Source organism: Betta splendens, chromosome 5 (assembly GCF_900634795.4).
Source record: "Betta splendens chromosome 5, fBetSpl5.4, whole genome shotgun sequence".
NCBI lineage: Eukaryota > Metazoa > Chordata > Actinopteri > Anabantiformes > Osphronemidae > Betta > Betta splendens.
In genome coordinates this window covers 8,092,404-8,112,862 of record NC_040885.2, presented here as the reverse complement: position 1 = coordinate 8,112,862, position 20,459 = coordinate 8,092,404, and the positions used below count along the sequence as shown (strand labels likewise).

The window sequence follows — 20,459 nt, the reverse complement described above, 5'->3', positions numbered from 1 at the left end:
GTGGTCAGCGACGCACCAAAGTAAACAGATTTCTGTTTAGTCTTCCCATTAAAGCAGTGTTAACAATGACACATGAGGTGAGGTTTAAAGGGATCCACCCAAGCTGAGAGATGCTCAGGAACAAAGGATACCTGAAACAAACTGAGGACAGTCGGACGGTAAGAGAATCTGCCCCCATTCATCGAATGAGGGCAGCAGGCGCTAACCTGCACATGTGTGTGTTGTATATGCCATGATAACGATCTAAGAACGTTGGATGGCAACTTTTTTACACCCAGAGACAAACATTGTATTTGAGATTCAGGTATTTTGCAATGTAACATTTTTTCCATGTCAAGTCATCAAACAGAGAGGTTTGTTTTTAGCTTGAACTCACATTACAGGTTTTGTGAGGGCTAATTCTCGCCCCCCGGGGTTTAATGGCAAACGGCTCCGGTTCTTTTCTTTCCTGAACTTTACCTTTTATGGCTGATTAGGTTTCACCGTTTCTCACACTTCACACGACCTTCAAACAGTCACTCGCTGAGAATTTATTTACTGATCTCTGTTCGTAATAGTCAGTAACAAGGAAAGGCAACACACAGAGCACAGAGGCCGACAAAAGAACGAGTTTGGCCACTAGTTATAATGAGGAACAAATTCTAATGTGATTCATAGCATATAACTGTCTACACTGACCTGTTTGGTTGAATGTGTGCTGGTAACACTTTTCCAGTACCTCCTTTGAAAAGGAAACTGACAAATAGAAACAGGAACTTAGCTTAACCAGTAACATTATGTTATGTACTGTAACATATCAGCATTTGCTGATTTTTTCTCCTGTTTCACTGTTTTTTTTTGGCTTAGGAAGAACAACATCTGCAGAGAAGAAAAGAGAAGATGGAATCTGTGACTCATAGTAAAACACAGCAAGATGTCGGAAACTACAGCTTTACAAAACTAATGTGACTTATCAGACATTTATTGCTTTCAAGCTGTGTGGCCGTCTGATGATTTCACTTCCCTCAGCGTTTGTTCAGGTTTCATCCTTCTGCAGCACAGAAAGAGAGCCCTCACACCTCTATGTATACAGGCAAATAGCTATTTGCATATACACACACATATTTATGCATTACAGTACTTCAATACACCAAAGGTAGAAATTCACTTTGGGTTTACTAAAGGAGGAAAAAAAAGAAAGGAGTTTGTCAAACTAAATATAGTGTTTTGCAGGTTAGTCAGATAACATGCAATAAATAGCGAATACCAATTATTTATTGTTATTTTACACACTTCACTCAGAATGGTGAGATGGCGCCGAAGGGGTTAAACTACTCATTTCATCACATGTTCCTGACTACTGCCCAACATCAGTAATTGCATATGACTATGACACATATTCATTTTGACCCACTGACAAACCCGATGTCGAAGCATGTGATGTGTTTATGGTCCAATGTGATTTCAGTTTCATGACCTGTGCAGCATCATAGGAGGTAAAATGTGTCGACTCAGGCGTTTTCTCTGTGAGATGATAAGTCCACTTCTGGCATAATGGAGCAGCGAGTGGAGAGTCACCTACACCCTCATGTGGTGACAAGGGAATCTTTTCATTTCAGGAAGTAAAACCTTTTTAAAAATAGAGCCTTTTGCAGCTGGACACATTATTTCAGTTGCACTTATAAATAAATAATTGACTTAAATAAAAAAAAAATTCAATTTAGAATTTGTTTTATTTAACTGTCCAATCACCCTCCACCTCATGGTGGCGTTGGGTCGTATGTCAGTATCCAGTTGGACCAGGTTCATGTTGATGAAAATCTGCATCTTATCATCTATGCACGTGCACCCTCACGCCACTAGGGGGCATGATTCTATTCAGAGCTAGGAACGTGGCAGTCTGCCCCTGATGCATCATGGGTATTGAGTTTTTTGGCTCTCAGAGCTTCATGCAAGTTTCATTTGCGGTCGCTGTGTTTAAACAGACATCTGGGCGCAGCAGGAGTCGACTTTTACAACTGATCCCACTGATACCTTTAAAGGCTGGGCAGAACACGACAAAGTCCAGCTCCAGGCTCACAGCTTTAGTCACAATATGTCTCACCATATCTAAGTCTGATAAACGGTTTTTGTTTTGTTTTTGTTTTGTTTTAAAGAAGAATATTTAAAGTGCTTATTAAATTTCATTGTACAGCACCTTCCATTGTTTAAATCACTGTTAAATATCAGGTATCCCTGTTAGTCTGTCAGTGGTTGTGAACGACATTCATTTCTCATCTTTGCTAATTGGCTTCTCGTATGGACTCGGGCTCGTCTTCTCCCCACCCCTCCTCTGTCTTGTAGCATGCACATGTCTCTCTTAGCACATTCCTGCCCGGGTCTGTCATGCAGCAGCCACGTACAAATATAAAAACATCACCGGCCTCTGAGGAGACTCGGGGTCAGGGCTCTGCTTATTAAATTAGCTCTGGCTCTGCCCATGCAGAAAGAGTAAAGAATAAACGTGTGCAATTAACGGGTGCAACGCTGACTTCAATCATGTCTAAGCCGTGAAATAAATGCAGCTCTTGTCGATCGTCTGGCGTTCACCGTCTGTTTGACCTGGACTTATATGGTTGCGTTCAATTTCAGCACAGCACCCTCAGTGTCCAGAGACATCCAAGCAAAACATGCATTTCTGATTTCATTAGTTCCACTTTCCTCAGCACACGCACCCCCACTACTTCATGACACAACTTCCAAAAGATCAAATCTCAAGACAGTCCTTAATAATAGACCAGATTTTGGCCCTTGGCCGTTACTAGAGTCCAAACAAAACCAAGATGTTTCAATAAAATGGGAGTTAAGAGCATCGTAATGATCTATTGGTCAACAGTCTTCTTACAGTCAGAAGAACCTGAGCTCAAACCCATTTTACAATTGGCTCCAGCACCTCCGTGGCTTAAATGATGGATGAGTGATGTTACTGTGAAGCACTTTTTCACACAGTATTCTAAGATTTGGTTACTTAGTCTTTGACGGCAGATGAATGTTTTATTTGACCTGCTGAAGACGCGAGGAACAAAGCCTGGGGGTGTGGTGGACATGTTTGTTGAGGGAGCAGAGGGCTTTACGTTCTTACAGATTAGCCACCGATTCTCAGAAAAGAAAGTAACTTGACTCATAAAACTGCACGCAGCGACAAACAAATCTAGATGTCCACAGAAAATGTTTTATATAACGGCTTTAACAAACACATTTAATATGAAAAGATCCTATAGATGCATCCATGCAGCTGTATAACGTGCAGCGTCGGTATATTATGAGGTGCTTTTATGGGTATTTGCCAGTCAGGGTGGGGAAAGCTGTAAGAGTAAGGTGAGGTTCAAAGTAAAAGAGTGAAACAAACTCTGCTCTGCAGATATGGAAGGAATGTTGATGCTAGTGTGTGTGTGTGTGTGTGTGTGTGTGTGTGTGTGTGTGTGTGTGTGTGTGTGTGTGTGTGTGTGTGTGTGTGTGTGTAGATCGGTTCACCGGTCATAGCTGATAATGGCAACATACAGTATAATAATATACCATATAATTATGCAGCGCAAACAAGCTTCACATGCTACACGCCTTTTTTTTTTTTTTTTACTAGAGTGGAATGTGTGCAGTGTGTGGATCTGCTTCTCCCACAATTATGTGACATGCGGTCGGTGCCCACTAGCACGTAAGGCACATCACACCAGGCGACCACAATGTGCCCTGCAATATGTCAGGCCTGTGAGAAGCGTTGTGATGGAGGAGAGAAGATCATTAAACGATGAGCCTGTTCATTATATCCAACGTCCGACTTTAGGTGCTGTTGCTGCACGGCACGTCTTCACTGGACTTCGTTTGACGGGCAGGACGCTTCTGTAACTGGGGCTCAGTTGTTGTTTGTCACTGTCGAGTAAATAATGGAATATGACAGGTGGTATGTGAGACTCCATGAGGTCTATGGAAGGCAGAACCTGGGCTAAAGGCCACTGTTAATGAGCAAATGATGTGATTTTCTCTCCTCTCTCTTCCTTCACAAGCCAATCCCATCCCAGCACAGTCCCTCCCCTCCTCCGATAAATAGCAGTGAACGCCAGGGAGGGTCCATCTGCCCGACTCCCCGTCTTCTAGCAGTCTCTCCCCGCACGCTCCTCCTGCGACCATGTCCTTCCGATACAGCGCGTCCTCCCCGGGCCGGGTGCAGGGCTTCAGCAGCCGCTCCTTCTCCGGCTACGGGATGCGCGTGGCCCGGCAGAGCCCGCCGGTCTACGGCCAGGTCTACGGGGGGCCGGGCCCCGCGGTGGGCGCCGGGGGCGTCAGGGTGAGCGGGGGCTACGGCGCCGCGGCCGGCGAAGCCGTGCCCATCGCGGCCGTGACCGTGAACAAGAGCCTGCTGGCCCCTCTGAACCTGGAGATCGACCCGGCCATCCAGGCCATCCGCACCGAGGAGAAGGAGCAGATCAAGACCCTCAACAACCGCTTTGCGTCCTTCATTGAAAAGGTCGGTCCAATATTACCTGGTAGCTTTAAATGGACCTCTATCTGTTTCTAAATGACAGCTGGGGTCGTCTCCGGCACAACTTGAGGATTATCAAATATTTGGTGTAATGTGTCTGTTTAGTCTCCAAGAGTAGAAATCAACTCAGGAGGCTCAAAGTGTGTTGCAAACCAAAATAATAATAATAAGGTGAAACAAGTATTAAAGAGCAGAGCGAGCGTATGCTACACAGTAGTGTAGAATGAATGAAAACCAGTAACTTGATTGACAATATTAACACATTGTTATTCTATTGGTGCCAGATCTTTTATAGAATGGTGTGTTCTCATTTCATTGACTGTAGATTAGAGTGTGTGGTACCAGGAGAAAGGCTTGTGTCACACAAAAGTGAAACTAACCTGTGATCTAATCTGCTCTGTTAAATATACAGTAGATCATTATAGCAAAGCTATCAGCTGAAGTATGGACTGTACCCACTTTATGGGTCTAGAAACTACTATCACAAACCTGTTCACTACCTGAGAATGATTAGACTCGTTAATCATCTGGGGGTCATGCGGTGATGTAGGGTGGGAGTTAAGCTGTAGATCAATCATCATGCTGCTCGTTCTTCAGATCACAAGACAAAGCGTGGTTCTCCGTGCCATAGGTACACACAAACTCCGTCATGTTTGCAAAGTGGTAAACGGACCCCAGCCCAGGTCTGGTGGTGAAATGACAGGTTTGTTGACTGGAGAGACGATGGATGTGAAATGAATGCGGGCTCATGAATGCAGCGTTTAGAGGCCAGCAGGAGTGGGAGGGTTGTTTTGTGGAGCGGGTCTCAACGCTGTTTCCTGCTTGTTCGCCTCCTTCTTCGTCCCCAGGTGCAATTCCTGGAACAGCAGAACAAGAGGCTGGAGACCCAGTGGGGCATCCTGAAGGAGAAGAAGACGCCTCACTCCAACATCGACGTCAAGTTTGAACAGTACATCGCCGACCTGCGGAAGCAGCTGGACGTGCTGGGCCACGAGAAGGTTAAGCTGGAATCGGACCTGCATCAAATGAAGGGACTGGTGGAGGACTACAAAACCAAGTGAGTATATATATATATATATATATATATATATATATATATATATATATATATATATATATAGTAGATTCAGGCCCAGGAAATTGACCAAATCCAGGAACTATAGGATTATTGACCACCTAACTCTTTTTTCAGGTACGAGGAGGAGATCCACAGGCGCAATGAGTGTGAAAGCAACTTTGTTCTCTTAAAGAAGGTGAGTCTAAACTTACATTAACGCGAAGCAAAGCAGCGTTGGGGTTCTGAACCTCAAAGACTGAGCTCAGTGTGGACATGTTGCAGGACGCAGACGTCGCCTACATGACGCGGGTGGAGCTGGAGGCGAAGCGGGACAGCCTCTGCGAAGAGCTGGACTTCCTGAGGCAGATCTACGATGCTGTAGGTCGCGTCGCACGGGTCACTGCCGCCGTCGTGGGCGAGCGCCGCGTGATGCTCACTGTCTCTGTCCCGGGTAGGAAATCCAAGAGCTGCAGGGCCAGATCAAGAGCACGTCCGTCGTCGTGGAGATGGACAACAGCCGCAGCCTCAACATGGACGGCATCGTGGCCGACGTCCGGGCCCAGTACGAGGACATCGCCAACCGCAGCAGGCAGGAGGCCGAGGCGTGGTACAAGAGCAAGGTGGGCCGAGACCCGTGGGCGGGTGGACGGGTGTGATGTCTCTGCACGTGCGTGGCTCATTTCTGTCCGTTCCAGTTCGTGGAGATGCAGCAGTCGGCCAGCAGATACGGCGACGACCTGAAGTTAACCAAAGCCGAGATCTCGGACCTCAACCGCAGCATCCTGAGGCTCCAGTCTGAAATTGACATGGTCAAAGCGCAGGTGGGCTCTTCTTCTTTGTTCTCCTTCGCTTGCCTCGCGAAGGCCGCTGACGCCTAACAGACCCCCCCCTCCGCCGTTAGCGCGCCAACTTGGAAGGCCAGATCGCCGAGGCTGAGGAGCGCGGCGAGCAGGCGGTGGCGGACGCTAAGCTCCGCATCCGGGACCTGGAGCTGGCTCTGCAGAAGGCCAAGCAGGACATGGCCCTGCAGGTGCGACTGTACCAGGAGCTGATGAACGTGAAGCTGGCGCTGGACATCGAGATCGCCACCTACAGGAAGCTGCTGGAGGGCGAGGAGGACAGGTGACGTGTTACCATGGCAGCGCTTTAGTGCCGCCTAGTGGACGGGATGAGCACTGCATCCTTTAAAGTCTATTTTATAATAGATTTGCCTGCATGTGTTTTCCTCTACAGGCTGGCTGCTGGAATCAAGACCAACATAACTAAGCAGACTGGTAGGTTCAGCCTAAGAATATGAAGTAATGCAAAACATTTTTACTGCATACTCATGTTATTCATCACTATCGACTTCTAAATGTGCAGCTATGAACTACAGCTACGGTCTGGAGAGCTCCCGCATCCCCACCGCCATCAGCTGCTCCTTTGGTGGACCTCGAGTCAGCGACAGTTCTCTTCACGCCATTGAAGGGGAGGTGGTGAAGAGCACCACTGTGACCAAGACGGAAACGGTGGTGACAAAGACGGAGGAGAAGAAGACGGAGGAGGAGAAGAAGGAGGAGAAGAAGGAGGAGCAGGAGGCGGCCAAGGAGGAGGAGAAGCAGGGCAAGGCTGAAGCTGTGGCCGATCAGTGATGTGTATCAGATTCATGAGGTTTTGGGCTATTAAGAAAAACAACACATCTTGGACCCATTCACCAAAAGTGCCTCCACCACTGAGAGAGAAGGGACCACTCACTGCACCACATCTGTTCAGCCAGTAGGTGGCCCTCTGCGACAGCCAAGCTCCTCTGTCTGTCCTTATCAAACTTGTAACTTGTAACTTGTAATTTGGGAAAATCAAATAAAACATCACCGTGCTGACCTCCTGAAAACCAGTGTTTATAATTTGTTAAGAAGGATAACACACACACACACACACACACACACACACACACACACACACACACACACACACACACTGACTGAAGTGAGGACTTGTCAGAGAAATAGGATATCTGTGTCTTACTGTAAACGATGACCTAAGAGGCCTTTGAGCCCAGAGGGACAGGCTGCTACATGAATTAAGGGTGGTGGTGCTGCACCCAAGGAAGTTAGAGACAGAAAGCTGCTCCACACACTGAACGGTTTGCATTTGCATCCTCAGCATGACTGATACCTAACTCAGCCCCACATCCATCCTGCTCAGCGTGTGATTGACAGCTCTGGTGACTTGAGTCTGATCTGATCTGAGTATCCAACATAACATAAACACTCTTATTACCTGTAGTAAAACTCTAATAACACAGCTTAGTTTGGAACAAAGAGCGAAGCTTCCAGCGGCTTTGTCCAAAAGCAACAATGTTTAATCTGAGTCACGTATTTGACTTTGTCTTGGCACGGAGCGGAAACTTCATGGCGTCTGCTCGGAAACCTCCATCAAACGAAACGAAGTGGGCACGAGCACAGATTGGTGTGGACGGTGTTCATCCATGTATGTGAATCAGGTTGTTCCCTACAAGTTGTTTCCAAGTGTCCCGTATTGTGTTAGCATCACTTCAATGCTGTTGCACTTGTGTATCACATGCCTTCATAGCATCAACGCCTCCTCCTCCTGCGTCTGACCTGCACATGTCACGTTTGCTGATTCCATTCCTGTGAATTCAATCCTCGTGAGTCTGTCGTGCGCACGATGAAACACAAGCCCTGACGAATGACAAAACCCGCAGTTGTTACAGACGCGCAGGCGTGAAGCCTGAGCTGAGGTCGTGCGGGCGAGGGTGAAGCGGTAAAACTGAATGCGTGGCCGTGATTGATTGACACTTCCCCTCCCGCTCGCCGCCTCAGCTGCTAGTGTTGCCGTCGTGCTGTGTAATCTGTACGTACGCCTATAGCTGAGACAATGGCTGAGTTCCCTGGGGCCTGTTTGCGCAGCACGTTCACAACCTTTCCAGAAGACAATGGGGTGAGGCTCCTCATCCAGGTACCTGCAGGCGGACGCCTTTGATTCGGGTTTTCTGCACGCTTTTCCTGTCATCTGCAGCCAACGTCTCGTAGTGTTTCAGATTCTCCCTCTGGCGCGTCGGTGCAGGAGCCTTTAAAGGTGTAAAACGCGACACGTCCCACTGCACGTACATACAGCGATGCACAGAAACACTGCGCGGGAAATACAGTAATGAGGCCCTGAATGGGCAGGAAGCCAGTGTGTGAGCTGAGACGTACGTCCAGGTCTGACGCTGATGTCGGCACGAGGCCTCACCTTCACTTTAGCAACACACTGTGCACAAAGTAGCAGACGTGCATTAAATGCCCACAAAAATGCTCACTAAACCTCTCTTAGCGTTTGATTTCACTCCAAGCTTCGTGTAAACTGTCAGATTTAATAGACAGTCAAATGACACCAGCGGCAAATCCGCCCATTCATTAGGCCAATTTGTTTCACCCAGACTTAGTCTGTACACGTCTCGGTGGAGAAAGAGCTGAGCTGACGGGTGAAATGGAGTAAGGCAGCACATGCCGCCAACAACGGGAACAACGAGAACGACAAGAGCAACCAGAACAGATCAGAATGCATACATTCCATTAAATGAGCTGATTTTTATTTCTGTGAATGTATAAACATATTAAAGGGAAAAGCATATAAATCAATAAATAACCAGCTGTTAATGTGACTTGCACGTCATTTTTTGAAGCTTCGGCTTCTGTTTCTTGGAGCGATTTGCATCAAATTTTGGCAAGTTGTCTTTCTTCACTGTCTCAATATTTGCATTGAGCGTTTTGCTGATGTCTTACTGAGCCCATGTCCTTAAGGGTGTCGCTACCGTGCAGCCTCTCGTCCCCAGTGGGAACAGGAAGACAAAGACAGGCGTTGGTCTGAGCGCATGCAGCAAATGCACAATATAAAAGTAAGAGCTGTTCTGGGGAAATCTCCACAACACATTAACGTCACGTGCAGCGTTTAGTGGTTGTTATGAAGTACAATAAAATGAAAGTTGGACATCAAACCTACATTCACTGCTGCACCCGCCTCAGCCATGCTAAACATTCTGTGTTTGTCTGTCAGCTGCAGCTCAAACAGAGGCGTCCGTCATCCTCGCTTGCACTGATCTGGGTTTCTGATCCAGGATCTGACAGAAGGCCTGGTCGGACCTGAATGCTCCATGGTGCCTAACTTCAGTACATGCTGATCTGTTTTAAAGGGTCCCATGAACCTCATGTCTTTTGCTGGACTGATCTGCAGATGCTAACGTTTGACTCTGCATGTGCAGCACAGTAGCAGGGTGTGTTTGCTATGCCGGATATTTTTCTCAGGTTATTTTTTTATCAACTGGAAACACTAAACAAAAGCTCTGCGTTGCAGGGATAAAGAGAGACTTTAATAGGATGTGGCAGCTCAGTCATAACGCACACTCACCGACCAGAAAACAGGCTCACAGATTCAGAATATTAGTTGTGCCTGGGCCGATATTAATCAGCCAAGAGACAAAGTTTGATGCTGCAAACTTAAGGCCTAACTGCAATAGACTTGTGGGCGTGTCCAAACGCTGCTTTGACCTGTCACTCACACAGAAACCTTCTCCTAGACCCACTTAAACTTTAGGAATGTAACTTTATCCAGGTGTAGATGGGAGATTTATATTTTTCCCCCTCAGTCTTTGTATCATTGTTGATTCAACTTATTGTAATGTTTTCAATCTGGTCCCGGCTGATTCTTTTGAATTTTTTAGATGAAGGTAAAAAAGTCTGAGACTACAAAGTGACACGGTCCAAATTCTCACATCTGCGACTTTAATGCATTTTCAAACTTTCTTTGCCTTTCTGTATTAGTTGAATAGCGTGTGTTAGTTTGGCGATGAGTGCTGGTACAGTACAGGTCACAACCGGGTGGCAGAGTTTAGTTGATGAGCACAAGTTAATAATTTCCCACTATCAAAACACAGCGGTTTGATGACACAGTCTCACTTTCTTTTACCTGTTGGAACATGTAAACAGGCACAGAACCTGCAGCGAGGACTACCACTACTACTACTACTAATACTGATACTGATACTGATACTAATACTAATACTAATATTAATACTACTGTAAACGTCAAATATTTTTCATGAGATGATTAAAGGCATGCTTCGTCATATACTATATATACTCAAAGGAAAAGTCAGTGGTGGAGGCGAGTGTGCAGTGACTGGTCAGTGGTTGCTAGGCAACGTCACAGCAACAACAGGAGGTGTCCTCATCACAGTCTGAGTGAACTGTGGGAAGTAGACATAGTTTGTCTGATAGCAAATGACTAATTTTTAAAGCTTGCTCTTTTCCCAGCACGCTCCACTCCTTTCAGACCATTTAATGATTTTCATTTCACCGGTTAAAGCCCTAAAACGCCGGTGCTGATCAGCGTCTGAGACAACGCTCTGAGTGAAAGCTGCGACGCCCGTGAATGCTCTGAAAACCTGCGTTTCCCTGTGGGTGTGACACAACGAGCCACAGATCATTATGTCACATCTATGAGTGGGATGTCATGAATGAGGAAGGGGGGGGGGGGTGAGATTGTGACACCTAACAGGCGACACGCCCTGCAGCAGCGTGTTGACTGCACCGGGTCGCTACGCCTTCGTTGGGCCGACGCTGCAGGTTTCACTGTATGCGAAGAGCTTATGGACGCGCATTCTAGTGATTCCTGGCCGCGAGTGGCTGTTCAACGCGTGACTCCTGCCCTGTGCTCTGTTGACTCAGGCTAGTGACAGTGGGGAACAGCCTCAGACTGATTAGGTGGGCGGTGGCCCAGGAATGTGTTCGACGAACAGGCCGGCTCAGACCAGTTATCACTGTGTCATAAAGCTCAGCTCTGCAGTGAACTGTGTGAATGAACCTCAGATGGACTCACACAGTAAAAGTTGTAATGTAATATATATATAAGAAACAAACAAAAATGTTTCTCCACCATAATTTGCTTCTCTATCGGTTTGTTTTTAGCTTCATTAAAGCCATTAAAGTGAGGTGGAATAATAAATAAGCCAGTTTATTTAGTTATTGCCCAACAAACATGTAAATGCCTTCAGCAGCATCATAATGGATGCAAAATGTGTAGCGGATGCTACTCACTAACAATACAGGAGCAAACACAACGAGCCCTTTTTAGGGTGATGGACTCCAATTTGCAGGTATTTGCATGAATTGGTTTGCAGAACCTCCTTTGGTGTGTGATAGTAAAAGAAGTTGAAGCAGCCTTAAAAAGTCCTAAAATCCATGAAACTGGCTAGGATTGTTCTTAATCCTGGTAAGAAAGTTGTTAAAACATGATCCCACATCACATGACATCATGCTGAAGCGGGTGTTCTCCGATTCCCACTCACACAAGCAAACAACTGCGTTGCTAGGGCTCTTATTTGGCAAGACAGCGATCGTGATCTCCCCTGTCTGACAGGCAGTGAGTCATCAGACGGCAGTTTGTGCCAGCGTTCCCATGCCCCACAACAATTACAGCGTAATACACAGTGTGTGTGTGTCTGTGTGTGTTAGCGTTGATAATAGGAAAACCAAAGCCCAGGCGTGTGTAGCGGCGGTGAGCTCCTGTGTCGGCTCGCCTGCATGGAACCGGCCTCCTTAATGCAGCCTTAGCAACACGTTCATGAGATTCTCCTGCTTGTGTTCACTAACCCTTTGACTCTTCACACGCATTGAGGCCGGATTACGCTCACCGTGAGGGCGTGTCCTCGTTGCAGGTGGTGAAACAGTGAGGTCCAGATTAAAATCCAATCCAACAATACTCTTGATAAACACACCCACAGCGTTAGAGGGATGCCAGAACAAGCACACAGGGTGTGTTTGTGTGTCCAAGGGCTTCACATTTTCTCTGTTGTGCTCCTTTATTGTTCTCGAAATGATCAATGAACAGTTTGGTGATACTCACTCAAATTAGATTCCACCGTCTGACCCTTTTGGACTATTTACTGGTTAAAGGTGGACGTGGCACACACTGCAAACAGAGGCATTGCAGATACTTTATCCTCCTTGACCGTGCAAGTGTGTGTGTGTGTGTGTGTGTGTGTGTGTGTGTGTGTGTGTGTGTGTGTGTGTGTGTGTGTGTGTGTGTGTGTGTGTGTGTGTGTGTGTGCGTGTAGCAATTGCTTTGTACACCCACCTTAACCACCAAATCATGTAACATATAAACAAGTTAATATGATATGACTCATGCACCACAGACATACATTCACGGCCAGACACCAGTCTAACCAGTACCTGAGTGCTTGTGTTCTGATAGATTCTTTACATTCCACTAATAATTGCAGGATTGTGTTCCCATGACTGAAGTTGCTCTAAGTTACAGAGCTGTTCTCCTGTACAGTACATAGTTTGGCAAGACATCCTATTTCAAGGTCAGGAGAATTTTCAGCTTTGCATGACTGTGAACGCTGGGGGTGTTGGAACCCATGGATATTCCCATGGAATATCCATGGGTTCATTATTTAAACTCCATGTCTTATTTGTGGTTGTTGGCTGCTGGCGCTAAACTGTTATTGGACAACCTTAACACATCAGTGTATCACATCAACTGGGAAAACAATGACAGGTTGAGACATGGAAGCGCGAACCCACCGCTGAAAGTTGTGAATGGTGAATGACACCATCATTCAGATCAGGTCTGAAACGTCTCTCTGTCCCGCGTGCGTAACGCTTTACGACCAACGGACTTTCACAATACTCTCCAGAATGCGCTCCACCCTAATTGGGTGGTTGCAGATACGAAGGGGACCCGAGCAATGGCTGAGAGCGGCTCCTGACAGGTGCATCCACTGCAGCAGTGTGAGTGTGGGTGGAATAAAGCAATCACTGTGCGACCAGGCTGCTGCATTAACGCCCAGGGACCATGCATTTCGCTCTGCGTCTTAACTAAACAGTGGAATTTGAGCAAACAGGTAAATCACCCAGAGACATGCATGGCTGGAGCCGCTTGACAGGTTTCAGAGTCCTGTTAAAACAACAAAGGAGAGTTAAGACCACGGCATCTAAAGCCCAACACAGGCCTCTATTTACTGCCTGACAAGTGAAATTTCCCGTTCTGTGGGTGAAACGTCTGTCAGTGGCTTTCGGGTGTAAAGAAAACTATTTCCCTTGTCTTCGTCTTGCGTGGTCAGAAAAAGTTCAGGTTTTGCAACAATCCAAGAGTCTCCATCTGCACCTCGTAAACTGTAAATGAGAATGTAAATCGGCCCGGCTGGAGGAGACGCTCGGGGCTCTGAAAGCATGGTGATTGGTTCATCTGGGGATAAACAAAGACCTCAGTACATGTAGTGCAGATGCTTTCAGGTCACATTGCTGTTTTGATGCCTTTTAAAGAGTTTGGTATGAAGATATTTGGCAGCCGACGAAACCTCGTCATTGTAAAATACCACCCAGATCAGACTCACAGCAGAAGAACAAAGGCATCGTCTAATGATGAGGCTGCATCTAGTTATTAACTTGGTTTCAGGGGGGGTGGACGCGACCACTGTACCACTTTATTAGACAGCGTTACTGTTATTGATTCAGCCCGGACCTTAAAATACTGCATGCACGTTGCATTCAAACAAGCCCCAGCGTAATAATAATTCGTGGAGCTGCCGTCTGATAAGATTCGGTTACTCAACTGCACATGCAAACGAGCTGGAAGCCCGTCAGAGAGGATGCGCTGTTTTAGACGTGTGAGAACAAAGGCGCTGGAATGCAGGAGGCAGAGGCGGTGACTGAGAGACGTCCAAAGACATTTTGTTTGTCCCCTTCAGAAGGGACGTGTTGTGCAACTATTCATTTACAATTGGCAGCAATCTTAGTTAAGCTGCAATAGACATAGACTTCTGGGGGACTTAACTCAAACACTAAGTTCATTTGTTTCCATCTATCTCTTCTCTCCAATAACCTCCCATCATTGTTCTATGTTTAACTAACCTTGTCTCTTTCTCTCCAGTATCATCAGACTCAGCTTGTGTCTGATGGACAGTAGCAGATCCAACCATCCTGCCTGTGTCCAGTCTCTGGTCCAACCGTCTCTCCTCCCTGTCTGTCCCCTCACCCCGACCGGTCGAGGCAGATGAGCGGTCCAGCCTGGTTCTGCTGGAGGTTTCTTCCTCAGAGAGGAAATCAATTACAATTAAAGGCTTGATGCATGCGGGAATTGATGGGTTTACTTGTGTAAGGTCTTAGCCCTTACCTTGTAAAGTGCCTTGAGATACGTTTTGGAGCTACAGTATATAACTAAAACTGAATTGAATTAAATAAATCAAATAGATGCGGTCCAGCAAAAAAATAATTTAAAAACTGTTATGATTAACAAAAGCAAAAACTTAGACTCTTTATTTTATGATAAGAGATTATTTAATTTAATTGACAGACATACTCTTGTTTACTCTCTCTTTTTGAAGCTGCCCACGCATTCACGACGAGGCAAATACTTTCACTCTGCGAGCGTTTTAAAAAGTAGACCAGTGATTTAAGACAGTTCGCAGTCCCTGAACAAGTCATGCAAACACATTAACAGGCGGCTGCAGTATTGTTACATACCCACACTGAGCCCCACTCACAGAACCCGCAAGAGGTCCCTTTTTGACTTATTACTGCGTCTCACACCTACAGTAATAACATAAACCTGTATGAGTTGAGGTCTTGGATGTTGATTTGTGTCAGGACAGTGTTTGTAATACACAATAATGCAACTGACACAAAGTGAGTGGCACCTGACTACCTAAAACATCTGCATCTTCACCCGTTTGAGCACACGTAACCGGGGGCGACAGGTCTGCGGCTGCTCTGATTTATTGGCACCACGAGGCACCCAGTGTGTACATGGAGAGTCTGTGTTAAAATGAGAACGCAGTGGTAGAAATCCTGGTGTTTGTGAGTTAGTGAGTGGTGATCGGCTCGTATATAGAGTCACATCGCTGTCTCTGACTGTAGAGCTTCAGAACCAAAACTGAGCCGAAAAGCCCGAGTCGCGCCTGCGTTTCCCCTCGAATCCTTGCCGGACAGCGGAAACTGGAGCTTTAGGGCAAAGTTCCACACCTTGGTCGAAATTAAAGGCATGTGCATGTGAAAAGTTGGGGAAGAACGAAGAAGAATGCAGGCCTCACCTACGGCGAAGGTGCCGAGGGACGAGGCGAGCGCGCGGCAGCAGCAGCTGGGTGCGGTGGAAACGCGCCGCGTCACTGATTCATGGGTAAGATGCTGCTCGCAGGAGTGAGAAACCCCCGATAAAACAAGCGCATTGTACTGTGCCGGCGAAGCGTGGCCTTCTGCGGTAGCTGCTGGCAGCTTTCAACACGTTTCTGGCTGCTTTGACACAAACAACTCTGAGGGATTGTTGAGTAATACAGGTAAAAAGCAGGTGTTGTCCAGCTGTGGCTCCGTGTGAAAACTGTAAAAGTGTTAGAATAAAGCACTGTTTGTAATGACTACAACACATCTGATTTGGCAACTTGTGATTGTAAACTATAATAAACAGACACTTTAGATCATGGATTGGTTGGAGTCAAGCACAGAAACACAACCTTATATAAAGTTTATTGACAGTTTATGGTAATAATGAGGCAGTCTGGGTTGTTCAGTGTGGGTTTAAACCTCAGCATCAATGTTCAAACATACTGTAACCAGACTTCCCAGTGCTTCCTGTTAGCGCTGCATCCGCTGGAGGCGGCCGACCAGTGAAACCCAACCAGGAACGTAATGCAAGGAGCCTCTTGTGCAGATGACCTACAGGGTTGGGTTTTAATAGTAGAAGCAGGGTGTGTGCCGGCCCTGAGCTGGAACAAAGCCACACTTTTAAATTGCACTGCTTTTCATTGTACTAGGACTTCAATTCACCGGAGATGTGCATGAGCTGCATTGAGCCAGAGCTCAGCCAAAGCTGGGAGGACGGGTGGCTAATGACGACGCTGGTGTCTCCCATTTATCTGTGTCCGCCTGGTTCTGCTCCAGTAAACGCATAAGATCAAATTGAAGACAAACACTCCAAATGTTAAAGCAGCACGATAACAGCTGATCGTGCTGCATTCGAGTCTTTTGAGAGCTCATTTCCCTCTCAGCCCGTCCGGGCGCAGGGCGTGTCACAGCTTATCTCCTAACACTCCCTACCTGTTCTGCAGGATCGGCCAGTCCTGTTGTCAGAGCCAGAGGTGTGGAGGTGGAGGCTGGACAGCAAGAAGAAAAAAAAAAAAGTGAGAGTTCAGGTCTGAGCGGCGCGGGGAGGATCCTCCCACGGCCCCGGCTCGTCATAAAAGCAGGCAGCGGCCGCGGTCCTGCACTCAGAGGGACTCGGCTCTCCTTTTGAATGCATGCTTAAACGAAGCTCTTCTCTGCTCACACTCGATCACTTTCACCATGGCCAGCAGGAAGTCATACTCTGTCCACAACTACGGCGGCAGCACCAGGAGGTCCTACGCGGGACCCGGCAGCCTCTCCGTCCAGAGGAGCTCCTACGGCGTGGGTTCCGGCGTCGGCGGCTTCAGTAGCAGCAGCGCGTACAGTTTGGGCATGGGCTTCGGCGGCGCCGCCGTCCCTCAACAGATCACAGCCGTCCAGTACAACCAGAGCCTGCTGTCGCCTCTGAACCTGGAGATCGACCCGCAGATCCAGGTCGTCCGCACCCAGGAGAAGGAGCAGATCAAGACCCTCAACAACCGCTTCGCCAGCTTCATTGACAAGGTCAGTTCTGGACCTCACCACCTCGGTACCAACATCCTGCAGGATTCATTCATTTAGCTTTTACCACTCATTACATGCAAACATCTATCTTACTATCTAAGATTGATGCCTGTAGCATCAAGTTTCGTGTTTGGCGGCTGTTTAAACACGGGTGGGGCCTGACTCGCCCATGCCTCACCTGGTCAACGGGTGGACGTCTACCAGCAGGGGTCAAAGTCTGCGCTGGGCTCAGGGCGCCTCTCACCTGCTTGTTACAGGCAACGGAAGGTCTAAAAACAGACTTTCACTTGTTTCTGCTGCCAGAGGCGACGGATGGCGGCCGAGCCGTAGAACCAGATTCCGCTAACACTATCTGTAACTGCTGGCACTTACACACAAAGCAAAGCATTCATCTGCCGACGCCTCGGTTCGTCTTCACGCGGCTCACCTGCCACAACCTGCCACACCTAGTTTTTTTTTTATGACTGGAACACTGTTGAGCTGCGTGGCCTTCACAGCTCAGCAGAGTAGACCATGCAGGATGAGTCATAAGCAAACAAAAGGCGCAATAGGTGAAGCCCTTAAAGCCACACACACACACAGGTGGAACATCTGGATAGAACCTACTAAACGTACTTTTTGGAAGGAAACTAATTACATGCATTTTAATAGCTTTTCTGTGCCCACATGAATGACAATAGTGGTGACTAGGGTGTGGCCGTTTAAATGAGCAGCTATCTATTCAGTCATGAAGATGAAATGAGGGAGTCAAAACCCATGGACCACACCCTTTTAATCATTTTGGAACTGATTCTTTTATTAACCGCTGCTAAACAATCCAGCCGCACCACATTCTATATGCATTTATTATAAAGGAGCCCAATGGGTTTTTGTGCACAGGTCCGCTTCCTGGAGCAGCAGAACAAAATGCTGGAGACCAAATGGAAGCTCCTGCAGGAACAGACCACCACCCGCTCCAACATCGACTCCATGTTCGAGGCCTACATCGCCAACCTGCGCCGGGAGCTGGACGGGCAGTCCAACGAGAAGATGAAGCTGGAGGGGGAGCTGAAGAACATGCAGGGTCTGGTGGAGGACTTCAAGAAGAAGTGAGTTTGGTTTTGTTGCGACGCCCTGATTTAGTGAGCGGACGATTTAAAAGCGATGAGGACGCGCTGAGGTGTCGCCTTGTGTTCGCACAGGTACGAGGATGAAATCAACAAACGTGCAGCTGCAGAGAATGAGTTTGTGCTCCTCAAGAAGGTACAATGACATGAAGACGATTTAGATTTTTTACATATTTCATATGTCCTGTTATAAAGCTACATACATATGTTTCCAGGATGTTGATGCCGCCTACATGAACAAAGTTGAGCTGGAGGCCAAAAGGGATGCTCTTAATGATGAGATCAGCTTCCTCAAGGCCCTCTTCGACACTGTATGTTACACTACTGCTACATTCAGGTTGACCATCATCCACTGAGTCTGTCCTTCTGGCCTAAACAACACCCTTTGGTTCTGCAGGAGCTCCAGGAGCTGCAGAGCCAGATCAAGGACACCTCCGTCGTCGTGGCGATGGACAACAGCCGCAACCTCGACATGGACGCTATTGTTGCAGAAGTGCGTGCGCAGTACGAGGAAATCGCCAACAAAACCAAAGCTGAAGCAGAGAACTGGTACATTCAGAAGGTAAGAGAGAGGCCCAGGTTCATGTTCTGGCTCCCAAATGCACTCGCTTCCACTTTCCTCCATGTTCTTCATGCTCATCCTCGATCTTCGAACAGTACGAGGAGATGCAGACCTCCGCCGGACAGTACGGCGATGACCTGCGCTCCACCAAGGCCGAGATCGCCGAACTCAACCGCATGATCAACCGCCTTCAGAACGAGATCGAGACCGTCAAGGGACAGGTGCGCTTCACTAATGTCCCCCGCTGCACGTCCGGGTTTGCTCAGCCGTCAATGAATCATTGCTGGTCCCGCAGAAAACCAACCTGGAGGCTCAGATCGCGGAGGCCGAGGAGCGCGGCGAACTGGCGGTGAAGGACGCCAAGCAGCGCATCAGGGACCTGGAGGCGGCTCTGCAGAGGGCCAAGCAGGACATGGCCCGGCAGGTCCGCGAGTACCAGGAGCTGATGAACGTGAAGCTGGCGCTGGACATCGAGATCGCCACCTACAGGAAGCTGCTGGAGGGCGAGGAGTCCAGGTGGGAACGGGCGCCAGGCGTGATGTTGTAAGGGCTTTAACCTGAACCGGGCACTGACTCTCCTGTATCTACTGTATTAGGCTGGCCTGCGGAGGCCCCAGCGCCACCGTCCACGTGCAGCAGTCCTCCGGAGGCGGCGGTAGGTTTCTTGATTCCACGCACCGTCACCCCCGTCCTTTGTGGCCGCGCGCTTCGATGATAACGCCCGGTTTGTTTCGCTGATCCAGGATATTCCGGCGGATCCAGCTACGGCGGCAGCTACGGCAACCAGAACGTGATCACCAAGACCACCCTGTCGACCATCAAGAGAAGCTATTAAAAGGAGAGCCGCGCCGTCCCTCTTGAATCGGACCTGAGACCTGCGCCCCGTCACGGCGCTGCCTTCGACACCAGAGCCGAACACCCAACCACTCGGTGATTCCTGAAGTGCCACAAACTTTCAGGAATCACTGGTGTTTTATCTTATCACTGTACTTTCCACAGACCTCACGTCAGGGCAGAGAGCAAGGAAACATTGATCCTGTCTGAAGGGACATTAAAAAACTGAAAGTTAGAAATGAGCAAAAAAATCATTTTTCAGTACTTTATCTCACCACGTTATTCTGTACTGTAGTGCACCAATAGCCTGCTGTTATATGTTCACGTACTGATATTGGAAGCAAGTCACTTACCACGTCCAAATGTCTTGAACTTACAGGTTTAAACACTTTGAACTGCTAATGATTTCTTCTCATTCGTACTTTTCTGACAAAATGGTTTTCTGCTTTTTTTTTCTTCCCTCGCCTTCAAGCTAAAACCAGGTTTATTTAGTGAAAGTTTTACGAGCAGACAAACGTTGCCAATGCGTAAATCGGATCGAGTACATCACAATAAAGTAAATCTGAGAACCCAAACGATTGCCCGTCTGCCTGTTGTCTTATTTTGACAATTGGAACATAAAAGAGGGGGTTTTGCTAGAGTGATGGAGGTGTCAGATCACATGGGGGCAGTGCTGCACCGCTCCTTCACTTCCTGCTCACTCTGGCAGTCCCCTCTGTAGGTTTACACAACACAGGTTCAAACACACTTTCTCGTT

At 47.6% G+C, this 20,459-nt stretch overlaps 2 protein-coding genes and 1 long non-coding RNA gene across 3 annotated transcripts; 2 read left to right on the top strand and 1 right to left on the bottom strand.

The window, feature by feature from the left end:
• The first annotated feature begins 4,074 nt into the window (after positions 1 to 4,074).
• LOC114855195 (keratin, type II cytoskeletal 8-like) lies at positions 4,075 to 7,425 on the top strand. The gene is made up of 9 exons (XM_029150129.3): positions 4,075 to 4,480; positions 5,344 to 5,552; positions 5,688 to 5,748; positions 5,835 to 5,930; positions 6,008 to 6,172; positions 6,248 to 6,373; positions 6,454 to 6,674; positions 6,786 to 6,826; positions 6,915 to 7,425. The coding sequence occupies exons 1-9, from the start codon at positions 4,142 to 4,144 to the stop codon at positions 7,181 to 7,183; spliced, it is 1,527 nt and encodes a 508-aa protein (XP_029005962.1). The 5' UTR covers positions 4,075 to 4,141; the 3' UTR covers positions 7,184 to 7,425.
• A 9,357-nt stretch (positions 7,426 to 16,782) lies between these two features.
• On the top strand, positions 16,783 to 20,277 carry LOC114855196 (intermediate filament protein ON3-like). The gene is made up of 9 exons (XM_029150130.3): positions 16,783 to 17,200; positions 18,080 to 18,288; positions 18,382 to 18,442; positions 18,522 to 18,617; positions 18,704 to 18,868; positions 18,964 to 19,089; positions 19,164 to 19,384; positions 19,465 to 19,523; positions 19,612 to 20,277. The coding sequence occupies exons 1-9, from the start codon at positions 16,877 to 16,879 to the stop codon at positions 19,701 to 19,703; spliced, it is 1,353 nt and encodes a 450-aa protein (XP_029005963.1). The 5' UTR covers positions 16,783 to 16,876; the 3' UTR covers positions 19,704 to 20,277.
• Positions 17,066 to 17,651, bottom strand: LOC129604105 (uncharacterized). The gene is made up of 2 exons (XR_008694733.1): positions 17,379 to 17,651; positions 17,066 to 17,236 (listed from the first exon to the last, which is right to left on the bottom strand). It is a non-coding gene; the product is annotated as an uncharacterized LOC129604105 (long non-coding RNA).
• Positions 20,278 to 20,459: the final 182 nt, after the last annotated feature.